This window comes from Dreissena polymorpha, chromosome 16 (assembly GCF_020536995.1).
Source record: "Dreissena polymorpha isolate Duluth1 chromosome 16, UMN_Dpol_1.0, whole genome shotgun sequence".
Lineage (NCBI taxonomy): Eukaryota > Metazoa > Mollusca > Bivalvia > Myida > Dreissenidae > Dreissena > Dreissena polymorpha.
The window spans coordinates 42,668,210-42,693,975 of record NC_068370.1 but is presented as its reverse complement, the minus strand read 5'-3'; the positions used below and the strand labels follow the sequence as shown (position 1 = coordinate 42,693,975).

General features: G+C 36.3%; 2 protein-coding genes across 2 annotated transcripts in view; one reads left to right on the top strand and one right to left on the bottom strand.

Annotated features, from left to right (window-relative positions):
• The window catches only part of LOC127862023 (uncharacterized), a 339,308-nt gene that overhangs the window by 262,043 nt on the left and 51,499 nt on the right, over window positions 1–25,766 (bottom strand). The window lies entirely within an intron of this gene.
• On the top strand, window positions 9,554–12,792 carry LOC127862055 (uncharacterized). The gene is made up of 4 exons (XM_052401006.1): window positions 9,554–9,709; window positions 11,022–11,192; window positions 12,042–12,143; window positions 12,622–12,792. The coding sequence occupies exons 1-4, from the start codon at window positions 9,656–9,658 to the stop codon at window positions 12,739–12,741; spliced, it is 447 nt and encodes a 148-aa protein (XP_052256966.1). The 5' UTR covers window positions 9,554–9,655; the 3' UTR covers window positions 12,742–12,792.

Here is a 25,766-nt window from a genome sequence, read left to right as displayed (position 1 = left end):
AATCAGGGACGTCACTTTCCACTTTTATAGTATTTTTAGTTTCAAGGAAGTTCCTCCTAACCGAAAATAATGTTTAGGCGGAAAGTGTCATCCCTGATTAGCCTGTGCAGACTGCACAGGCTAATCTGTGAGGACACTTTACGCACATGCATTATGCCCAGTTTTCTCAGAACAAGACACATATATCAGTGAATGTTAATACTTACTTACATGTTTTGATGGGGACTGCTATGCCATGAGATAATACTACACATGAATATGTATGTTACCAGAACACTGAACTGTGTTTAGTACAAACAATTGTGTTACTTATTTGTGTTCATGTACAGTAGAACAGTAGTAGTGTGTTTGTATGAGTTTTGTATAATGCAAGTCTTTCATATTGACACAGTTTGCTAGAATTTTGCTCTATATCATTATGTTATTTGTTAGTTATATTCTCATGTTTCTTAAATTTCTTATTAATTTGACATCTGAAATGTGTATTTCTGTTATAAGTCAATGCAACACAGGCTGCTTTTTACAAAAAAAATTACCAAAGGATGAAAGAAAATCAATATTATGTTAATATAAAAATTAGTCTCTCTATGTATTAAGTACTCACCGGCTAATCAGGGAATACACTCTTGTCTGACACAGATTTTTATAAAAGAAAATCCAGTTTAAACAGAAAGTGTCTGACCTGATTAGCCCGTGCAGTCGATCAGCCTGTGCTGAATTCACAGGCTAATTTTGGATAACACTATATGCACATGCATAAATCTAGGGTTTGCCTAAACAAGGCCAAATTGAGGCAACTGAAAGTACTACATTTATGTTCAGTTATTCATTTGTATCCGTATTCGATTCCTTTTTATTTACTAATCAGCATAGTGCTTTATAATGGCCTGTGTGGACCATCTCTTCCAAGCATCGCTTGAAAGTGATTCTTTATAAGGTGTACACGAGTTTGTGCTGTTATCAATATGTTTATCAATCATGTACATACTTCTGCTTGTATATACTGACAAGGAACAAATATATTTTGTAAGCATCATGTTAATATTATTTTATTATCATCTATGTGTATAACACTAGGTCTTGTATGTATAGAGTTGTAGTTCAATGATTTAAGTAAGTAATATTTACTCATTGGTAGATTATAATTGTTGGGTAGTTTTGTTATATTTATAGACATCTGTCTCTGTGAAAGTTCTTGTGCACTATGACACTTGTTGTTGAAACTTTACCTCACACATTAAGAACCCTTCTTTTGTCTGTGTATGGCAGTAGAGAACAGAAAAACACATTCACAGATACTCTTAACCCTTCACCTCTTAGATCCCTATCTTAACTCATTTGTAGTCCGTCAGAAATTAAATTGTATTGATGGCCTTTCTTACTAGATCCAAGTTTTAAAGAATTCACTTCAAACCCTTAGATACTGATGAGCAGCAAACCTAGATACTGATGAGTTACTCGCAGGCTGTTCTGGTTTTATGCTGTTTGCACATAGGCATTTTCACTTTGCTTCTGAGAGGGAAACGGTTAAAACAAGCAAAGCTTATCAAGTTGGCGCTATTAAGTAAATATGTAAGTTGTATTACCCCATATTAGTATATTTAAGGAGCCATATCAGGCAAAAATGGGTTTAATGCTTTATATGGCCATTGTAACCCCAGATCAGCCTGCGAAATTGCTGGCCATATATGGTATAAGACCAATATTCTCATGACACGTGTCAAATATGCATCTTCAGTGCAACTTAAGTTCTTCCTTAATATTACGCAAACATGTAGTGAAATAGGATTTGATTAAGTAAAGAAAGTAACTAGCATTCATGGTAAAGTGTTCACATGGATTTTTTAATCAGGACACATGAACTGTCAAAAGGTATATTTCAAAATTGAACACAGGTCAATGTTAATTCATGGATGTGATAAAGTGATGTTCTGTGTTTTATTTTCCGAATTGATTGCATTGAATCAATCCACATGTGCTCTATTGTCCCCAACCAGTGAAACCGGAGGTTTGTGCTCTGTCTGTCTGTCAGTCTGTCTGTCACACTTTTCTGGATCCTGCGATAACTTTAAAAGTTCTTCATATTTTTTCATGAAACTTGAAACATGGAAAGATGGCATTATGGAGATTATGCACGTCATTTCATTTTGTTCCTACGTCAAGAATTTTGGTTGCTATGGCAACAAATAAAAGAAAATACTGACAATGGTGGAGTTTCACCGGTAGGGAACCATATTGCTTGGCAATCTCTTGTTTAGGTTGTTATAGATACTAGCATGTTCAATGAAGCTGGAAGAAAGCTGCTAGGGTAGATCTGTATGACATCAGACTGTGATACAACCACACAAATGTGTAATCATGTGTTTGTTTTGTTTCGTTCAAGTCTTGCTTAATGCATCTGTTATCTTTAAAAAAAAAATGAAGCAATGTTTGTTTAATTATTTTGCTGGCATATATGATTTTTTTTTAAATTTCATTTGATATAATTTGTTGAATGTTATTAATCCTTTTTTAACATTTCATTGGATATAATTTGTTAAATGTAATTAATCCTTATAATTTTGTTTCATTTCCAGGTCATATGTTTTTGACCTGTTATCGTTCTTTTTTACTATAACTCCTATATTTGGATTTACTTTTAGTGCTAAACTAACCCACAAGCTAAAGTATTGAATGTATTCTCTCATATTTAACCATTATGGCACGTTATATTGTACTATTCCTTGTTACCACACCTTTTGTACATTAGTGTTTTTTTTTATCATATTTGGACTCCTGTTGTTAGCATAAACCTTTGTTTGTGAGAATAGAAAAGTGCTGTTTTGTCACTGACAAATATTGTTATGTACAGTTATTTTGTAATCATTTTAACATATTATTATACTATATAATAAATATGTAATTCCAGCCTAGGAGGCTAGGCGATGTTAATTAGCATGTATATTTGCCCAATTAAAATACTGCAAAACCTTACTTCATGTGTTGTTTCCTTCCTGATTCCTTAAGCTGCTATCAACTTAATTTATTGTAAACTCAACATGCTTATATTGAGTCTTTAGCTCAACTATTTACCGACAAGTTTTTGCTACATGTATACTGCTCACCCAAAAGTTGACATCTATGTAAGTCTGTGGCAAAAGTTAAAATGCACCATATTCACATCACTGCTTCGGCTATAGGCATTCAATTGAAACTTCACACATGTTCAGGGTCATTGTGTGTGGTCACCGACCAATGTTCATAAGCCTGACCTGCAATTCGGCGGAATTATTCCCCTTTTTGTAAGTTGAAATTTGGTTAAGGTAAATGTGCACCTTTCCCATATCACTATTACAACTGCATGTATTAAAATTAAACTTCTCACTTGGTAAGGATTATTCCAACTCCATTGCACTATATTTACTTTATTATGCCCCCCCCCCCCCTTCGAAGAAGAGGGGGTATATTATTTTGCACATATCTGTCGGTCCGTCCACCAGGTGGTTTCCGGATTATAACTCAAGAACGCTTAGGCCTAGGATCATGAAACTTCATAGGTACATTGATCATGACTCGCAGATGACCCCTATTGATTTTGAGGTCACTAGGTCAAGGTCACGATGACCCGAAATAGTAAAATGGTTTCCGGATGATAACTCAAGAACGCTTAGGCCTAGGATCATGAAACTTGATAGGTAGATTGATCATGACTCGCAGATGACCCCTATTGATTTTCAGGTCACTAGGTCAAGGTCACAGTGACCCGAAATAGTAAAATGGTTTCCGGATGATAACTCAAGAACGCTTAGGCCTAGGATCATGAAACTTGAAAGGTAGATTGATCATGACTCGCAGATGACCACTATTGATTTTCAGGTCACTAGGTCAAAGGTCAAGGTCACGATGAACCGAAATAGTAAAATGGTTTCCGGATGATAACTCAAGAAGGCTTAGGCCTAGGATCATGAAACTTCATTGGTACATTGATCATGACTCGCAGATGACCCCTATTGATATTCAGGTCACTAGGTCAAAGGTCAAAGTCACGGTGATCCGAAATAGTAAAATGGTTTCCAGATGATAACTCGAGAAGGCTTATGCCTAGGATCATGAAACTTCATAGGTACATTGATCATGACTCGAAGATGACCCCTATTGATTTTCAGGTCACTAGGTCAAAGGTCAAGGTCACGGTGACCCGAAATAGAAAAATGGTTTCTGGATGATAACTCAAGAACACTTATGCCTAGGATCATGAAACTTCATAGGTACAATGATCATGACTCGCAGATGACCCCTATTGATTTTCAGGTCACTAGGTCAAAGGTCACGGTGACCCGAAATAGTAAAATGGTTTCTGGATGATAACTCAAGAACGCTTACGCCTAGGTTCATGAAACTTCAAAGGTATATTGATCATGACTCGCAGATGAACCCCTTTTGATTATCAGGTCACTAGGTCAAAGGTCAAGGTCACAGTGCCAAAAAACGTATTCACACAATGGCTGTCAAGGTCACGGAGACTCAGCTTGGAAAAATGGTTTCCGGATGATAACTAAAGAATGCTTACGCCTAGGATCATTAAACTTCATAGGTACATTGATCATGACTCGCAGATGAAATAATGATGAAACTTGACCAGAATGTTTGTCTGGACAATATCTAGGTCAAGTTTGACATTTGGTAAAGATTGTATGAACCGACTCCTCTCAGGTGAACGAACTAGGGCCATCTTGGCTCTCTTGTTACTTGTACAAATTAGGTTAAGGTTTATGTGCAATCAGAAATAAAAATGTTAAAATTTGCATGCAACAAGCACATATCTTTTTAACAGCGTCAGATATCCATATGAAACTTCTCAAATGCTCACCCGATACATTCCTCCGACTTGCCAGAAAACCATTCTCCATCTGCGTCACCAACTTATTATTCTCAATACCTACGTCAGATATTCATCTGAAACTTCTCACATGGCTTCATGATCATCAAGCGAGATCACAGACCAAGGCCCACAACTCTTACCTGAATATTAGCAAAATTATGCTGCTTACCGGTATTGTACAAAAATTTAGAACTGTTCTGAAAAGTATTTCCACCATAGTACTTAGAAGTTGTCCTTATATGGCTACACAAATCTAGTAAATATAATACAAGCCAGCCACGTTCTTTCCCAAATAACACAAAAATTTGTCAAAACATGCATATCGTCACAAAGTTTTAATAGTTTCCCACTGTTTAATGCACGGCATTAATTGAAAACGCTACAAGTGTTTGGCCACCAGAAGCCTAACAATAAAATGAAACTTTGTAACAACATTTATCTTAACAGAAAGACCTGTATGGGGTTAAAAACGGTCATAAAAATAAGGTTAATAAATTAAAAAACTGAGTTATAATACATCGATGAGCATCCGTGGCTGCCTTTGTCCGTCTTTCGTCTTGTATCGTGTTTCATGACTTGTCAACATTACCTTGCGAAAACTCCATGGGCCATAGGTTTCCCTCTCTTCAATGAGCTTGGTCAAAGCATTTGTCCTAATGTTATCTAAATCAAGTTCGAAACTGGGTAAAATGACGTCAAAAACTAGTTCACTCCATAACATCGAAGAATAACCTTGTGAGCATTAATACAAGTAATACTAGTTTAATTGCCTAATTGTGATGTTACTTGCTTGAAACATCTGTTCTTACATTTAATCTGAGTTACGGGCACACATACATCAAGCTACTCACCCATATGAATACAAACTTTCTGCAAGGGCATATTCCCATACACCCCACCTCCTTGACTGCATCGGCTTTAAAGGTGCTTTTTGCTAATTTAGTTATTGTACTAAATGCTGCTGAACTTATTATTTAAAAAATCATTTAAATTATCATTAATCTAGACACGTTTCTTTTCTTATAAGTAACGGTGATCAATCTCCATGACACCGCTTAGTTAAATAATCTTCAGGACATCTGTAAACGTTTTGGAATCCTTCCAAGCAAGGGACCGGTTCGCTTTATGGTGCCGTCTCACATCTAACATAAACTTAAAACTGTACCGACAGATTTGTGTCTACTTTGTTTGGTTCACAGGAGTGAAGCGCGTATTTTTTTATTCGGCGTTAGCTGTATACGCCAGCTTTTCACCTTAGCCTGACCTTTGTTAGCGTCCAATAGAATTCAAATAAAACTTCCCGCGGCCAAGTACAGATGAATATACTTCATTGACTGCATTGGCTGATTTGAGAATACGACCAGAACATTGGAAACATGTCCGCGTCTTTGTAACACTGTTTTACTGCGTGTCCAACATTAAACAATTTTATATCTAATGAAAAGGCTTAATAGATAGAACAGTTTTACACTCAATCTCGACATCAATACAGTTTGTGCGTCCACCTTTTATTTTCAGAAGATTTTCAGCGCGAGAACTTTTTCACTTAAAGGCCTCATATTTAGTACTAACTTCCATATTCCTGTCAACATGTTAACATGTTAAAGTATAGAGAGCAGTGGAAGCGAAGACTCACTTTAATGCATTGCATTTCAACTAGCGAGGTATATCGGGTCAATTTGCGGCCACTGTGTGTGAATGTCAGAGTTTACATACAGGTCATCGCTGCGTCTCTACCCTATGTACTGATCGGAGTTCGCGGCCAGGAAAATAATCGTTACATAATAAAGACGCTAAAGCGTGAACTAGGTGAACTGGAATTTTCTTTAGACCAGACAGATGTTAAATGAAGATATCCAGCGATATCATATGGTATGTCAATAATAGATTCTTAATGTGTTTTACAACAATACCATGATAAATATTATTTTTAATTAATTTAACAAGAATTATGCCATCATATTGACTAATGAATTAAGCATGAGCGCAATGATTCTCGATACTGTTAATAATCGAATCAAATAGCAACGCCAAACAAACCACTAAAACAGGTTTGTTCGAAGAACGCGCGTATAAATATTTAAAATATGTACGGATACTTCGCGTGTGGCCGATTGACTCATATGTTTTAATTTCACTTCCATTCTTCTTTTGGTTTTCTGTTTTGTATACGTTTATGACCAGCAATATGTAATAATGTAAAATAAGCCGCGAAAACTCCGCGTATCATCCGTACTGCGTTTGCTGCAGCTAAGAACTGCACAGAAAAAGACATTCGCTATCTTTGATCTCATTCATTGAAGTTTTTACCTTTCATTAACTGCAACCACAATCAACGCCGTATATCTTTTTTAAAGATATTTCTTGTATTCTCTAATATATATATATATATATATATATATTCACACATATGGCCAGTTACGGGGTCTCTGATTTAGAAATAGGTTATGGGGTTCCCACTTTAAATACATGTATCTCCATACCCTTTTTTATCCGATATAAACACGAATTAAGGTATATAGGGGTACCTACTATATTATTGTATATAAATACGTCATTTATTTAACGTCTTATACAAGGAAATATATAGCGAACTTATTTGCGAGGTATATACAATTTCAATTTCAGACGTGATTGTGGTTTTCGATTTAAGACCTTATTGTGAGATTTGATTGCATTACCTCCCCTACACCCCCCTCATAGTAATTAAAGGAGCCTAGAATGCGGGGTTGTATATAGACCCCGTTTTTTATATTGACCTCGTAAGTACAGTCTGAAAACTACCGAGACCGCGTAACTGGCACTATATATTGGTATATATATATATATATATATATATATATATATATATATATATATATATATATATATATATATATATATATATATATATATATATATATATATATATATATATATATATATATATATATATATATATATATATATATATATATGTATATATATATATATATATATATATATATACAAACACACAAACGGGATTCCCTCCTGTGCTTTTGTGAACGAGTTTACTCTGCGTGCCGTTCTAATTTACATTGAACACTTATGTTATGGTGTGACTGCACGAAGCGATCCATTGTAGGACATTTATAGCTTAAAGTAGACCGGACTCGTGATAAAGAGTTTCTCTCATTAGAATTCTTTGTAATGCCATTTAAGACCGTTTTTAATTGTTATCTTTTTGCCTAGCTCACTTGGGACTAATATAATGTGGCTTTTTAATACCTAATTTTCTTCTGTGAGGCGCTATTTGCTATGTGACGGCAATTCAAGACTGCTGATGCAGTAAAGGGTTAAAATAATCGATGCAATACAGATTCGGTTAAACGCAAAACATTAAGAAGAGAAATAATCGCTCCTCGAATATTAGTTGACTTCTTTTGTTCAAAACCTCTATATCTGCTGATGCTAAAGCGCATTTAGCCTATGGTCCGTCCGTTCCTTCATTCTTCCGCCCCTCTTTACATACTTGGGGGTACTCACAATTACACATTACGATCATCATCAATAACGATTCAAATAGAGCTTTAGTACTTGTTGTCTTTGAACACTATCAACATACCACCAGCACTTGTCTTCATTTTAACTTGAAATTGACCTACTTTTGAATAATTCAAAAGGTACAAATGCTTTAATTTTATTAACCCAAGATGACGCGTTTCTTCTAACAGCGACTGCTTGCTACAAACCTTTGATAAGTGTATGGAAGTTAATGATGAACACTCTCAGCAATGAAACATCGTTTGACCCGATTTTTTCCATGAAATTGAACTATTTGATTTACTTAAAACTTTTTCAGAAGAGAAAATTCTTGGTAAACTCAAGGTGCTCGCTTCACATCAATACTACTGAATAAAATGCTGTGATACATCCGTTCAACACACAGCAGCAGACAAGCACCAACTGACCTCATTTGAAATTTACCTTTTTTGGAGTAAGACTTAAACAAATGGGCGAATGAATTAATACTGACAAGGCTTCCAGCAGGGGCTTTATGTTCCACTTTGTTGACAGCTAATTGACCAAATTATATAACAAATAAATATTTTAAAAAATCCGCATGTCTCTTTTTGGTAATGCGACCTTACATTCAAACATTTTACTTATATCGTGAATACCTGACGCCTGCAGGATTATAACGGGACATGCAAATATCTGTAAAATACTGACGGACATTTCGGTTCATTTCCCTAAATCAAACGAACATAAAATAAATTATTTTCTATTTTATTTTCAACAACTTAAGTCTGTATGAATCGTGGTCTTGGGGCCTGTCAAACTTATACTGAAGACATTTATCCTAGTAGGTGAATCAGTTGTTAAACTTTATGTTTTGTAAACGAAAACTATTACCGAACCCGTTACGTGACTTATCTTTGACAGAATAAACGTACGAATATATGGTTCATTTCCAGACATACTGTTGAATGGATACTTATGTTACCATTTCATAATCCAATACATTTTGAGTCACCTAAGAGACAAATATAGTATTTTGTAACAGTACCGGTATAACAAAACATAGTTTTGCAAAACCTTATTTACTTTTTGAGGCATCTATATACTGATAGCTGTTAGATCGAAACCACCGAACGGGTCACGGTTTTCGGATTTGAGCGCAATATTCCACTTGCTGCTCTTGGATTCCTCACACAATCGCTTTCAACTATCTTTATCTGTATTCGAACTTATCTCTGTATATAATGACAGGGCAGATAGGGCGACACAGGTAGACCAAAACAAGCCGAACATAACAGTCAGAACCACAGAATGTTGTCAAACAGAGCTGTCTTTGCGCTGATCCTCGCTGTGGCGTACACTTACGTAAGTACAAGAGAGCTGTATTCATTGGTACGCTAGATTTGCAGCCTTGTAATGCGTTTCAGGAACTACCAATATTTATTTCTAATGGGCTTACAAACCTTTTCGTTTGTGTGTGAGAGTTGTTTATATTTTTGTTTAAGAACAGGTGCATTTCTTTTTAAGAACGCATTCATTGCAAATAAGTGCTCACAATATATTAATACATGTTATGAAGTTTCCGTTTTCTTGTTGCAAGGCAATTCATATGTTTTTGTATTACACACCTGACAAATAATGCACATGGTTAGATTTAATGATACCTTGTTGTGCGTCGAAAGTCCGTTCGTGAGTGTGTGCGTGACGTGCCTGAATTAAAATTTCTTCCAACGAATTCTCCCATTAACCACTGCGCAGACTTTAAAGAAATCATGTTATTACCATTGGGTGACACTCTTTAAAAGTTGTAAACATTATTACGGTCAATTGTATACAAAGGTCACCAGAGCTTAACGCATATTTATGCAATTAAAACCTTTACAAATATCTGAAACCACAAGTGATAAAAGTTAAATATTTGGTGTGTAACATCGTCTTATGGCCCTAACAAAATTTCTTCAAGTTATACAACTGAGGTTGAAAATTGTAAGCCCCAGATGAAATGTGATTTATTAAGACTTAAATCTTTTAAAGTCTTCTTTTCTTAAACGTCAAGGCGGAGATGATTTATATTGGCATGTACCATCGTATGCCTTTCTTAGTTCAAGACTGTTCGAATCGTGGCTCGGGGTCGAAATTGTTCCTCTGAAACAGCAAGGCCCAGAAGTTTGGTATTTGTCACGTAACATCGCGTAGTTGGTATAAATACCACGACGACATTCAACCTATTTTAGTCTACATTTGCAATAGATTTAATACATCCATATTCGTGAATGGACTAATACTCATCACCTGATAATATGGATTCTCTGTCATCAAAGCAACGAGTTGACTTATCATAAGCAACCAGGAATTGATAAGATTTGGTGAATGTTCGAATGAGATTAACATAAATTGAGTATTGGCCTGTTAAAAGTAAATTTTAGATATCGTAATTGTTTTATTAAAGCGTTTTATTGCTCGTTAAATCATTATTCAACGAATCGTGGACCATTTCTATGAGATTTCACAGCGATCATGTTCATATCGATCTCATGTAGAAAGCAGAAAATCGCTTTGTTTAAGATGGAGTAATACATCTTCAGAAATGTATATATTTAAGGATTTGGATGAATATTGCCATATAATGCTTTGTGATTCCCAACCGGAATTTATTACGCTATAACTTTTTACCAAGGGCGCGACTGTGTTCCCAACTTTCACGACTCATCACGTTACCCATCATACAACGCATGCGCACGGCAATCATACTACGCATGCGCACGGAAATCACACTACGCATGCGCAGCACATGACAACGGAACACAACGAAAAAGAGTCATGGTCATTCGTTTACGAGGCCACTACGGTACGTAAAATTAATCAGAATCTATTCTGCACACGTTGTATCATATTGTATGAGCTATTTTGCAAATGACATCATTTTAATAAATTGTCTTTATTTAGTGTTTATACATCATGAAATGGTGATGCACACAATTCACCAATGTTACATTCTTGTTTATTGATGTTAAAAAATAAAACGTTGATGATATGTTAACATCATATATACAGTTATATAAACTCGTACAGGATACTCTTTTTAATTGGGTGTCGCCCGGTGCAGTCAGTCCATTTGTTTTACATATTCACATATTATTGTAACAGCATCAAATGGTAATGCATCAGTTTCGTGTGTGTAACCTATTCTCCTATTGTTGTTACAGCATCAGTTAGATGTGTGTAACATATTTTCCTATTGTGTTTGCAGCATCAAATGGTGATGCGTAAGTTACATTGTATGCCATATTCTCCTATTGCGGTTACAGCATCGCATGGTGGTGCGTCAGTAACATTGTTGTTACAACATCAAATGGTGATGCATCAGTTACGTGTGTGTAACCTATTCTACTCTATTTGTTACATAACCAAATGGTGATTCATCAGTTACATGTGTGTAACATATTCTACTATTGTTGTTACATAACCAAATGGTGATGCATCAGTTACATGTGTGTAACATATTCTCCTATTGTTGTTACAACATCAAATGGTGATGCATCAGTTAGATGTGTGTAACATATTTTCCTATTGTGTTTGCAGCATCAAATGGTGATGCGTAAGTTACATTGTATGCCATATTCTCCTATTGCGGTTACAGCATCGCATGGTGGTGCGTCAGTAACATGTGTGTAACATTCTCCAATTGTTATTACAGCATCAAATGGTGATGCATCGGTTACATACCTGCTACATCTTCACATTGACGCCCGAACAACAGAAGAGCGTACACACTAATCATGGTATTCTGGATCTAGAGGTAATTTAAATTTTGTTTCGTTTTTCAATCATTTCGATGAATATCCACCAAGTTTGAACACTAAAGTACGATGTGTGTGTGTCAAACATCTCAACAGTTGACCCAAGGACAGGAATATGCCTTAACATAAACAGATGTATTTACGTAAGTGAAAATACACTGTAAGGACATTGATCAGTAAAAGGCATATATTTTCATGACCTTTTCCGCAATTGAAATAATTGCGCATTATCAATTAAAATAGATGTACAAGTCCCATCACAAAATTATCGTAATTTGAATATTTCATTGACACAGAGTTCCTTTATGCAACAATCACACATGTGAGTCGGTTGCGTGAGTTAGACAAAAAGGATCGCCACAGATGTAATTGGTATGTGGGCATGTACAAGAGACGTGTTGTTTAGCTCTACGAGTTCTTCTAATGACATCACTATCACTTGTAATATTTTCTAATCTCACGCCCTTTCATGCGCAGATCCAGCTTATAGGCATGTTGTCAACTGGGACGCAGACCAACGTGACTGCGAACAGCGTTGACCCTCACCTGAAGAGAGCTTGTGGAGCAAGCATCTTCAAATACATTGTGGTCTCGTAATATAGTGTAGGGTCAAGAGTTATATGTGTACACAATAAAATGGCAAAATCATTAAGACTTGCTGATATGATCTATAGTTTCTCGAGTTATATACGTATGCATAATGGGACAAGGTGATTTGTATAGTCTTGTTGTATTGAACTCTCTGTATATCTTCAAATAACTGGGAGTACCTTAGCTTGAGGGACTGGCAACTAAGAGATGACAACTTAAACAGTGAGATAGGCTTATTACAAATGCACAGTTAAAGATATACCAATAAACATTTGGTAATTGAAATCTGGCTTAACCGATGCGAATCGTTGGTTAAAAGAATGGGTTATTTTAGAATTGTATAATGTGCGTAAAATATATTGCGTATCTGATGCCGATTAAATTTTGGGTACGGTAAACATCACCCAGAACATCTCATTTAAAATGCTGAACTAAAATTAAGAATACATATAGACTGTGTTATAAAATATATAGTTAAAAGTTGATAAAGTTAACCCGAAACAGAACTTCTTGCGCGTCGGTTTAGACGAGAGTTCGTTGATTGTTCTTTATACGGACCCGCCGACCCTAATTTGCGCGATTTCAAAAAGATAGACAATTTGGTTTATTGTAGTATATAAGTATGCATCAGAGTGAAACCTCCGGTAAAGCTACATATAACCAGTAAAGCTACATATAACCAGTAAAGCTACATATAACCAGTAGATTACATATGTCTTCCAGTAGCTTCTCATTTCCCAATAAATCCACACTTGGCATATTTTATGATGCAAATAAACAAATCCCTGAGAATTTTATGAAACATTATGCTTACGTTTGTATCATGTATAGGTCGCTTTAAGCTGATTTAAAGTGTTACAATTTCTCTGCGGATAACTGTTAACAATGTCCGCCATTTTGTTATGAACAACACTATATAATTATGTTGTTATGAAATCTTCCAAATTATTTTTAAAAATTTCATGCATGTTGTCTAATCGCACATGACAAATTATTCCTATTCGCTAACTTCAGTAATAGATGCTTAATAAAAAATGAAATGGGCTTTCCCATTATAAGCGATACAATGTAAAAGCACCACATCTATTGATTTAACGATATTTATCTATTATTCAAAACATAATTTCATTTTAAATTAGGAAACTTTCTAGAACAAGAGTGCCAAACTGTCACAAGATACGCCCGTTCGAAGGTTTTGGACACCATGCTCAATGCTTGAAATGCACTAAGTGACCTCGAGACCTAGTTATTGACCCGGCATGACCCATATTTGAACTTGACCTAGATATCATTTAGACGTAACATCTGACTAAATTAGGTGAAGGTCAGACGAAAACTACTTCAATTAGAGAGCGGACACCATGCTATATGCTTGAAATGCACTAAACGACATCGTGACCTCGTTTTTGACCCGGCATGACCCATATTTGAACTTGACCTACATATCATCTAGACACAACTTCTGACCAAATTAGGTGAAGATCGGATGAAAACTACTTCAATTAGAGAGGGGACACCATGCTTAATGCTTGAAATGCACTCAGTGACCTCATGACCTCGTTTTTGACCCTGCATGACCCATATTTGAACTTGACCTACATATTATCTAGACACAACTTCGGACCAAATTAGGTGAAGACCGGATGAAAACTTCTTCAATTAGATAGCGGACACCATGCTAAATGCTTGAAATGCACTAAGTGACCTTATGACCTCGTGTTTGACCCTGCATGACCCATATTTGAACTTGACCTACATATCATCTAGACACAATTTCTGACCAAATTAGTTGCACAGGCAGCAGTATCATAAATTTGCCCCCCCCACCCCCGGGACCCTACCCCCCCCCCCCTCCCCCGAGTTTACCCCAGGGGTTCCAGATTGTTAAATGTACACCTATTGTGTATGGTTTTACGTTTCAACATCGAATATTGACAAAATACATTGTTTGAAAAAATAACCCTCGTATAGGTAGACTAGTATATATACACAAGGTATGAAACGCACTATATGCCTATTGCTGAAAGATTGTGGAACACTGGACGTGACCTTTTTCATTGAAAACACACATGTTCCCATGCAGTTGCCGACAAAAAGCAACTGGATACGTTAAAAGACAGTAAAAGCAACGAGATTACACTACTAACCGATCTCCTGCTCGGCTAATAACTTTACTATTCAATTAAATTCGACAATTGGAGGATCCCCAGTTCCAGATTGGATTTTATAAGTTAAGGATTTATCAGGGGGGATGACCTTTGTTAGTGATTCTCTGCAATTTTTGAATCGAGAATCAATTTTGTTATAAATGTAGGATATAACACGACTCCCAGTGGGCCTTTTCTGGTCCTTTAGTATCTCAGCAACCAGATCCACCAGCTCGCTGAGATATATTTTCCTATATGTGGGACCTGTTGCTGGCGGATCCTTGATTTGGATAAATGATTCCCCCGCAAACGAGCTACGTCTGCTGGTTATGTCGGTAGGGGAGCTCATTGGGGATGTCTGGGAGTCGACCATTCTGGGACGGTTAGGGGGGACACTAACTCGGGGTTCCTCCTCTATTTCACAGACACCAGAGATAGTAAGGTTTTCCAATATACTGGAGTGCACTGACACCAGAGATTCTATCAGGTGTGTGTTTGGATACCGGTTCCACAAAAGTAACCTTGGGGGGGGGGGGGGGATTCCCTACCCATTAACCCCTCAATTAAAAGACATGACCTCTCGGTTTGGGGCGTGATACTACCGGTAGAGGCATGTTTGGGTGATGACTTGGAACCGGTTGTGTTGATCGTGTTACGGGCGCCAACGCTGTGGCTCGCAGTGTCAGGCGTAAATAGCCTGCTCTCCGCCTCGGACCGGTGACCCCATAAAAATGAGCCAAAGTGGCTAAGGTGACAACCTTCTTATAGGAGGGGCACCCCTGGTAGGAAGCGGAGTGTGGGCCGCCACAGTTGGCGCACCAACGTGTTTTGTTGGTGCACCTTCTCTGGCAAGTAGATCCGGCGCAGTGGCAACAGGTAGTGATACTAGAACATTTACCCCTGCTGGCTATGTGGCCGAAACCCTGGCAGTTAAAACACCGGGCAGGTTGGACCGGACAGGGACGAATGTCAAGGGCAATATTAGTGCCCTTCACAAGGATTTTGTTAGGGACTGGAATAGGGGTAAGGAAAGTTATTTTGATCAGTCTCGGAAAGCCATGGGGGCGCAAGGCGATAGGGGTCAACCCTTTCCAAGTTGGTTATAGAAAGTTCGGAAAGGGGAATCGCAGGGCTAAATACAAGATTTCTTTGAAGTTCCATTAGTTCCTGACTTTCCGGGATCCCTGCTATAAAACCTGAAACTGACCTCATGTTTGAGGGTGATTAGGCCCGGACTGCAACGCTGCCAAGGTGGAAGGTCCCCCTAGAGAGAAGGGTAGCAAGCGCATGAGCGGACTTGAGCTGCAGTAAGATGCAACCAGACGCAAGAGGAACAGTCCGCTCAACGAGTCCAGGAAGCTCCCTAGCCAAACACGAGGCCAGTTGAAAAATAGTGAAAAAAGACATAATGGGGCCTACACTTCCGACTGACTGGAGGAGGCACCTAAAGGGCATGGTGTTGTGGGTAAGGTGATGGGAATCCAACCCTGAAAGTGCCTCCCCTAGTAAAGGGGTCAGGTTCTTGCTCTGCGCCTTGGATACTTTATTGTGTATAGACATTTGTATGAATTGAAAGAAAATTGACAGGGGATAAAGAAATAATAACTACTACAATCGCAATCCTGAGACATTCAACCAATATGTATAAATTTATTCTAGTCGCCGTTAATATCAAATAGCCTGACAGTAAAGCATAAATAACAAGCACCGCACTGGTAAACAACCCAATAAGTTTATATAAATAAATAATAATGGTATATTAAGTCATTTGGTAGTTGCTAAATGCTGTAATATAAAAACCAAGAAAAAAAGATTCCGAAAACCAAATGACGTCCGAAAAAGTGCTATTAAAGAGTTTACGAAAAAGAAAAAAAAACAGTCATGGACGGGCAGGGTATCAGTAGCGGTAGTGCTGTGGCTTGTATTGTCTCTGATCTTGATGGACCCTCTCTGCTTTTCTTTAACTTTGCGGTAGGATGCCAGAAGCTTCAAAAATATCTTTATTTACAATCTGCTTAATACGGCGGCCGGAAACACGATGCACTAAGTGACCCCGTGACCTAGTTTTTGACCCAGCATGAACCATATTCGAACTTGACCTAGATATTGTCTAGACACAACTTCTGACCAAGTTTGGTGAAGATCGGATGAAAGTTATTTGAATTAGAGAGCGGACCCTGCTGTGGACGCCGCCCGCCCGCCGCCCGCCAAGGGTGAAACTATAATACGTCCCGTTTTTAAAAACGGGCGTATAAAAATCAGAGGAACACATAATCAACTGACAATCTATTAGGTTTTCACTTATACGGTTAATTTGTCCAACACGTTATTAAAACAACTTATTTTTTGTTTATTAGGGTTGTTTTAGTCATGACACAAAATTATTATAAAATGTCAGCTATAATTAGCTGCAGGCCTAATTTAAAAACTAACAACACATTTTTAGTCTGCTTTACTTAAACCCATTTATGCCTATTTGACTCTCCCATCCTTCTAAATTGGATCAAATTATTTCCAAAATTAGGGATTTCTAGTATACTTAAATCTATATTTAGCATATTTCTTACAGAAATTCCTTTAAGCAAACAGCGCAGACCCTGATGAGACGCCGCATCATGCGGCGTCTTATCTGGGTCTACGCTGTTTGCCAAGGCCTTTTTTTCTAGACGCTAGGCATAAATGGGTTCAATTATATTAAAAAGAGAACATTCTCACAACTCATAGATCTACAACCATTTTAATGCAAATTGTCACATTATTATTTGTGTATTCATTTTAGGCTCACAGTGGAAATATATCGTTCCCAACGATTTTAAACTATCATGATCAATATTTGTTCTGACTACTAAAAAAAAAGCTTTTTAAAGTACTTTTTAAAATTTTCATTCATTTTTATAAATAGTGTGCCCACTCACCAGCAGTGTTGTTATCACCGTCATACTTGCAATTCACAAAATGCCTATGTGTGTACCAGAAGAAAAGCAAACAACAAAGGACAGGGATAGAGCTCGATCAAAATATCACGTTGGAACGCGCTATCCTTGTTTTGTCAACCCATGCCCTTCTCCTGTTCCTCTGGTCAAAACTTAAGAGTGCACATTTTTATGATTGCATATTATTGAATGCTAAGGAATGAATTCTTTAAAATAATAATGAAATTAGATCCTGATAATTTCTCACTATCCTGTCATAGGATTACTTAATAAAAATAAAAATATAATTGAAATTTAGATTTCATGTCATGGCATTTATCAATGCAAATCATATTATATAACATAAAAAAGTTTGGATGAGCAGTAAAAAAGTTATAAAAATGTTAAAAAATACAGTAACTATCATAATTTACCATTAGCAATTAATATTGAATTTGAAAATATTAAAATCATAAAATGTCTCACCTGTTAATTATAATTGCTTTGAGATTTACTCAGTCGGCTTGGTGGTATTGATTAAACTCAAATGCGATTGCAATTGGTAATCTTAGTACCAACGTAATTTTACCAACAAAAATAGCTGAAAGCGTTTAATTATACACGATTGTGGTTGTGAAATTGTGCGTAAAAACTAAGAAAGACGTTGTCAACATTTACCTTGTGTCTAGAGGTGCATGTGTATCGCTAATACATGTGTCTTGTTCTTGATAAAATTGGGCATAATACATGTGCGTAAAGTGTCGTCCCAGATTAGCCTGTGCAGTCCGCACAGGCTAATCAGGGACGACACTTTCCGCCTAAACTTGATTTTCGGTAAGGAGGGACTTCCTTAAAACTAATAATACCATAAAAGCGGAAAGTGTCGTCCCTGATTAGCCTGTGCGGACTGCACAGGCTAATCTGGGACGACACTTTACGCACATGAATCAAGCCCAGTTAAGCACAGGTCGAAATGTGTGTTTTCAAATCATCGATACAGCTAATCAGTGTGCACATGCTAATCTTATTTGACAAGCATTAAGCCCATTTTTCCCTGAAAGCAGCCAATATGTACAGATTTCAATGATAAACACTTGACTGGCCAACGTTGTCTTACAAGCTGTTCAATACACACTATGTAGTGTACCAGTGAGAACAGGCAGATGAGGTAACCACCTCATCAAACGCTTTAAACACCAGAGAAGCAGTATAAAATGTCTACTTTTCAGTTGTACACTGGTGTGTAAACAGCAGAAAACAAAAAAAAAGATTATTTTCAAAATATTTAAGTTTGTATTTGTAATATTTTCCGATGAAATTTGGCATACATATACTTTAGTATACAAACAATATGTATGTGCATAATTTGGTGGTTGTATAGTTATTGACTTACAGAAAAAAGTTTTTTTTTTTTTGTCTGCTTGAAATTCAAATTTCCCTGTAAATGCTAAACACCGCCATTTGAAAGGTTATGAACTTTCAGCCAATAGCTAGCGGATGACTCAAATCAAGTTAAATACAGATTCAACACTATACCACTATACCACATATACCTCATCGTTCATGCATGATATACATGCTGGCGAATTCGACTGTACAGACATTTTCGATTTCAGAGTTAAACATCCGGCTTTATTCGCATTTTTCGACACATGTTCTTCTTAACTTTTATTTTAATTAATATCGAAATATCAGTGTGGCCATACCACGTGGTCCGTGACGTCCTTTTGGTTAGCACGTCAAGTAGAAAATTGTCAACATTGCCTCCGCTAAGAAACTTCAAATCAGTATCTTATTACTTACTCTTTTTTGACGAAATTAAGCGCAGGCTAAGGGTAAAGTTGAGCACTATTCTCGGTTATGTAAATATTTGACACCAGATGAGTAGTTTAGTCTGTCATTCGAGTCCAATTCCTAGATTTTACGTTACAATGCACGCAAGCACGACAATCACATTTTAAATCATCCAAAATATCCGTTTTATATTCCTTTTTGCAGTGCACTAATATATGCTTTACGTGAATAATTCCACATAACATGTGTTTAGTCCGAAAAAATATCATAAAACACCATTTAATGACATTGCCAATGTACACCAACAAATTGGCTAATACGACAAGCAACGAAATTCAAGGCAAGCACGACAAGTCGATATTCGGCTAATACGACCAGTTGTTAAAAATTATGTTTCTGAAGCCGTGTTATTGTCGAATTAATAAAAATATAATTAGTGTACGGTTAGGATACATGTGATTATTATGCTTATGAATTATGACATATGAAATGCACACAGAGACGCACATAATTATGTATGTCGTTATTGTGGCAAAGACTTCGCAACGCAAGCAGATTTGAATGCCCACTCGACCAGGGAAGAGTGCACTCGAGAGATCGAGTGTAAGATATGTGAACACAAGACAAGTACTCGGGCTCATATGCGAGAACATATGAAGAGACAAAGTGAATAAAAACGCATGCCTGCAGAGTGTGCAAAGCAGCCTACAAACATATCAGCTAACTTTGTAGGCACTACAGGCAAAAACACAAATAACGTGTATAACGTGTTTTGTTCTCAACTCACATGTGTTCATGAGTGAAAGTTAACGGTTTGCCGTTATTATTTTCATTCAGTTTTTATGCTTTACATTTTTTGTAACTGTTGTTAGATTGTTTTCCCATATCTTAAATACCACATTAAACATTCTGAAATACTTGGTAGTTCCGTATTACTATTACACCTCAAACTCACGTCTACATTTAAACTGATCAACAGTTAAGGGCCCGGTTGCCAGGTCTTTTAACCTGGCTAGTAAACTAACAGTCGCTATTTTTTGATGCAGTTATTAACATAAAAACATGTTAAAATACCTTAAGCTTAGGTTTTGTATTTTAATATGTTTATAAGAAATTTAACATTTTGTTTATTTTATTTAATTCGCTTTTAAAGTTAACAGGGTGTTAGTCTAAACGATTGTTAATGTTTTCAAGTCTGCTCAAATGCATTATGTGACGTATGTGCTAAATAGGCGCGTCCTGTTTTGTACTAGAAATGACATTCACCTGTCTGTGATTTACCCGTGCTTTAATAGTTGTAATAATAGCATTATCATCAAATCTCAGTCATAATTACAATTTGATGCTTATCTGTTCATACCACGTTGTTCAAAAAAAGTCATTTACTTGTTGCGTTTCTTGAAAAAAATGTATTTTATTTTTTGTTAACGCTACTGTTATATTATTGCAATTGCGGTGTACATGTGATTTTATGGTGCCATTTAATATTGTTTCATTTATTAAAATTAATAATAAAACATTCGATAGGTATTGTTCATTTCTCAAACTAAATGAATGAAAACAAAACAAATCTGTTCAATGTATGCAAAATCCATGTAATTGATAATCACAAAGAGGGGGCAAATCTCCGTTACTCGTTAACAGCATGAAGCAAATCTCAAGAAAAAAGCAAAGGCAAATGAGCATTTGCGTTATATCAAAGTACAGGTTTAGAAATTTTAAGAGTTATAAAAACAACGCTTGACTCAATGCTGGTCAGAGCTTTAATTAATTATTTGCAGGCAATTGTGATCTGATTTACAAAGGCGACAAAAACACCTTACTTTAACATTTATTTTACTGAAGTAAATATTCAGCACTTCCATTAAATTTAATCCTGGTATTAATTTAAAACACACATAATGCGCATGAATAATTATATATTTAATTTTCTTTGTTATCTCAAGTCCAGCTTATTGATTGCAATCCCTCTAAAACAAGGAATTTTACAGAAAGGTGGTATCTTATTAAATTTCTTTCATGTCGAGTCCAAGTCTGTAAGTAGGTAACAAATTGCTCTCGTTTCTTCTCGCACTATCCCGCCTTTGGTGGAGATTTAGTTTGCAAAAATGTTTTTCATTGTGGACAGTGTGATGAGTAAACATAACGCATTTTGTGTTCATATTTCACTCTTTTAAATAATTTATCTTCGGTTTTGATCCAAGATGACATCCACGTTGGATATTTGTGTTGCTGACGTCTCGTCTCGTCTTGATACGCTTGCTTCGCTTTCCGAGTTTGAATGTTGGTTTTGGTCTCATTATTCCTACAAAAGAAATATAAACATTGTAAGAAAACAAAACAATAAAGTTCTTAATATAGTTCAAATACGAACAATAATCTTATTTTAAATGTTTTATCTTTCTTATTTACATCACAAACAAGATACGTCTGTCGGCATGTTTTTAATTGACCCTTTTGCGATTGTTCCGAATATATAGGCAACATGTTTTTAAACCGTCTTCTATTGCAGACAAATTTTATTGATACGTAAAACTGTTATAAACTTGGACGAAGAGTCTTATTTATGGTAACATGATGTCTGAATGTCGATTCAGTAGCCATTTATAAGTGCAGATTGTGTTCATTTGTTCTGTTTCAACATCTTAAACGCGTTACTTTTTATACATTATACATGGCTGAAGACACGCACACAGGACAGGGCACAGAATCTCATGAAGACAGAAAATAGACATTAGACACGAACTATACAAGGGACACACACATTAAAATAAATTAAAGTTTATAGTTTGACAACATAGAAGTTACCAATTCTACACATATAACTACTAGTCGTCGTAGCCGAATATCGACTTGTCGTGCTTGCCTTGAATTTTGTTGCTTGTCGTGTTAGCCAAATTGTTGGTGTACATTAAAAATGTCATTAGATGGTGTTTTAAAATATGTTTTTCGGACAAAACACATTTTATATGGAATTATTCATGTCCGCATATATTAGTGCACTGCAAAAAATAATAGAAAACGGATTTTTTGGAGGATTTAAAATGTGCTTGTCGTGCTTGCGTGCATTGTAACGTAAAATCTAGGAATTTGACTCGAATGATAGACTAAACTACTCAGCTGGTGTCAAATATTTACATAACCGAGAATAGTGCTCAACTTTACCCTTAGCCTGCGCTTTATTTCGTCAAAAAAGAGTAAGTAATAAGATACTTACATGGATTTGAAGTTTCTTAGCGGAGGCAATGTTGAAAATTTTCTACTTGACGTGCTAACCAAAATGACGTCACGGACCACGTGGTATGGCCGCACTGAATATATGTATAATAAAGTTTTTTTTTACATTTTATATAAATTCATAAATATTTGACAAAATCGTGCATACCCGCTTTAATAAAAAAAGATCGTTTTCACTCAAAAAGCCATTTTTATTGTCCAATCTTATAAAACTGTTCACATCATTTCAAATGTTATCTTTGCCAAGTTCAAATTTATATTGCTCTTGATAAAAAACTAGTTTATTGGGTCAAATTTAAGACAATGGTTTTAACGGGAGGCGGAAAAGTACAACGGGCGAGGCATGGTATGGTATTGCGCAAGTGGGGGTTAGAGGGTTAGTGTTCGGGTTGGGTTAGCCTAAACCCAACCCTATCCCTAACCCGACCCCTTACCCTAACCCTTTTTTGGGGTTATCACCCCTGACCATGCCTCGCCCGTTGTAGTTTTCCGCTTCCCTTCTGACATACACATCTCTTGTTTATTACTTGACAAAGTGACGTTTTTATCCTATTTAACCCATATTTTAAATCTTCAAAGATACAGTGTTAAAACCGGGAAGCGGAAAACTACAACGGGCGAGGCATGGTCAGGGGTGATAACCCCCAGTAAGGGTTAGGGGTCGGGTAAGGGTTGGGTTTAGGCTAACCCAAACCCTAACCCTCTAACCCCCCCTTGCGCAATACCATACCATGCCTCGCCCGTTGTCGTTTTCCGCCTCCCATGTCAGAAACACAATGCCCCCTACTGCGCCGTTTTGATCTAAAAAAAATAATTATATCCCTTTAAAAAATATTACTTCCCATGTGAACATGATCTGTACCTGCCAAAAGATAAATATAAATTTTTCACCTTTTAAGCTTGTTACTTCCCTTGGTTTTGTTTTTTCTTACCTTTGACCTTGAAGGATATCCTTGACCTTTCACCACTCAAAATGTGCAGCTCCATGAGATACACATGCATGCCAAATATCAAGTTGCTATCTTCAATATTGCAAAAATTATGGCCAATGTTATAGTTTTTGGACGGACGGACAGACAGTTCAACTGCTATATGCCACCCTACCGGTGGCCTAAAAACGTGTGAACACTCTAGAGGCAACAATACTCAACCAATCTTCATGAATCTTGGCAAGAACATTTTCCCGAATTATATCTATATATATATATATCAAAACTGGGTTATGTGAGATCTGGTTCAAAGCCACTCTTCCATGAGGTAGGCAGTTTCCCTCATGTACATGTAGCTGTAGTAAAAACGATTTGAACACTATAAGTCACATTTTTGACCCAGTCGACGTGAAACTTGCTCAGGACATTGAAACAATTGTGTTGGCATGATATCTGGGCCAAGTTGAAGAATGATTGTGGTTTTCTGTACAAGTCTATTGTGATCCATTGTGAACTCTACCAGTTCAGAACAGTTGAGTGCCTTTTGACCTCTTGTATAATGATTCAAGGCCATAACTCAGAACCCCAATCTTGCTGGTTATCGAACTATGCTTAGATAATATGCCTATAAACATAATCATCCTTGCCGTTTTTCGACAAGTCCATTTTATATTAGGGATTGATAGGACGATTTTCCTTAACCCTTTGCATGCTGGGAAATTTGTCGTCTGCTGAATTTCTTAAATTAGCATTTTCTTAGATTTTTTTCAAAGAATACTATCTGAATGGCAAACGGTTTGAATCCTGATGAGATGCCACGTTCTGTGGCGTCTCATCTGGATCCAAACTGTTTGCAAAGGCCTTCAAAATTCGGTTCCAGCACTGAAAGAGTTATAAGTTATCTGGAACTCTGTGGTAAACCACAGCCACAACCAGATCCGCTTTATTTAAACGACTGCTTAGTGACATTAAATGCTTTTAAAGAGTGATCATTTGTAATACATGTAGTACTACTACTTCAAACTGCCTACTCAGTTTTGGTATTTTATGCCATAAAGATTGAAACTCAGTTAAGACAAAAGTTGCAAAAAAATATAGGCTGTATGTTATCGTGGCATTTTATATTCAAGCGGACTTGGACAAATTTCTGCAAATAAATATTCATTAATGCGGATGGACACGCATTCCATATAATCATTGAAATTTTATTGGATCAACAAGTCAATATGAAAGTAGAATGAACAAATACTGGTATTACACAATCATGCAGACATTGGTCATTATCAATAATTAACGTATATCAAAAATATTTATAAATATAGTACACATTAAACATCATAATTCACTAGAAATTGGTTATCAGATACAAACAATTTTCTTTAAAAATATACTGGAATATGAACATGTTACATGCACAAACACGGTATTTAGAAAACACTTAACTGATGCATATATCACAAGGGAAAACAATATTGTAAATATCAATCTATTACGTGCATGAAATAGTATAACATGCATTATTAAACAAGACTATTGCCAAGCAATATATGTCCCCTACCAGCTCCACCATTGTCATATTTTTTAAAAATATTTGTTGCCATAGCAACCAGAATTTTTGATGTAGGAACACAATTAAATGACGTGCATAGTGTCCATATTGCCATCTAACCATGTTTCAAGTTTCATGAAAAAATGTTAAGAACTTTAAAAGTTATCGCAGGATCCAGAAAAGTGTGACAGACTCACTGACTGACGGACACACAGAGCGCAAACCATAAGTCCCCTCCGGTGAAACCGCTAGGGGACAATAATAAATAAAATCTGGTGATTAAGGGCCTTAATTAAATTAAATAAAGCAAGATTTTATTCATAAATTCATTTCCACAAGCAAACAACTAGTGATAGGAATATCAAGCTCCATAGTTACTTTCAAATAATTCATTAATAAAACCAACTTTTTTTTTCATTATCTTATCTAAAAATGCACCATTATGTAAATCTCAATGAGAATG

What these genes read in the sequence shown, in the direction of transcription:
- LOC127862055 (XM_052401006.1), top strand. Translation starts at nt 9,656, where the DNA reads ATGTTGTCAAACAGAGCTGTCTTTGCGCTGATCCTCGCTGTGGCGTAC. An exon ending in TCGCTGTGGCGTACACTTAC is followed by an intron (nt 9,710 to 11,021) that starts GTAAGTACAAGA and finishes CTTTTTACCAAG; the next exon opens with GGCGCGACTGTGTTCCCAAC. An exon ending in ATGGTATTCTGGATCTAGAG is followed by an intron (nt 12,144 to 12,621) that starts GTAATTTAAATT and finishes TTTCATGCGCAG; the next exon opens with ATCCAGCTTATAGGCATGTT.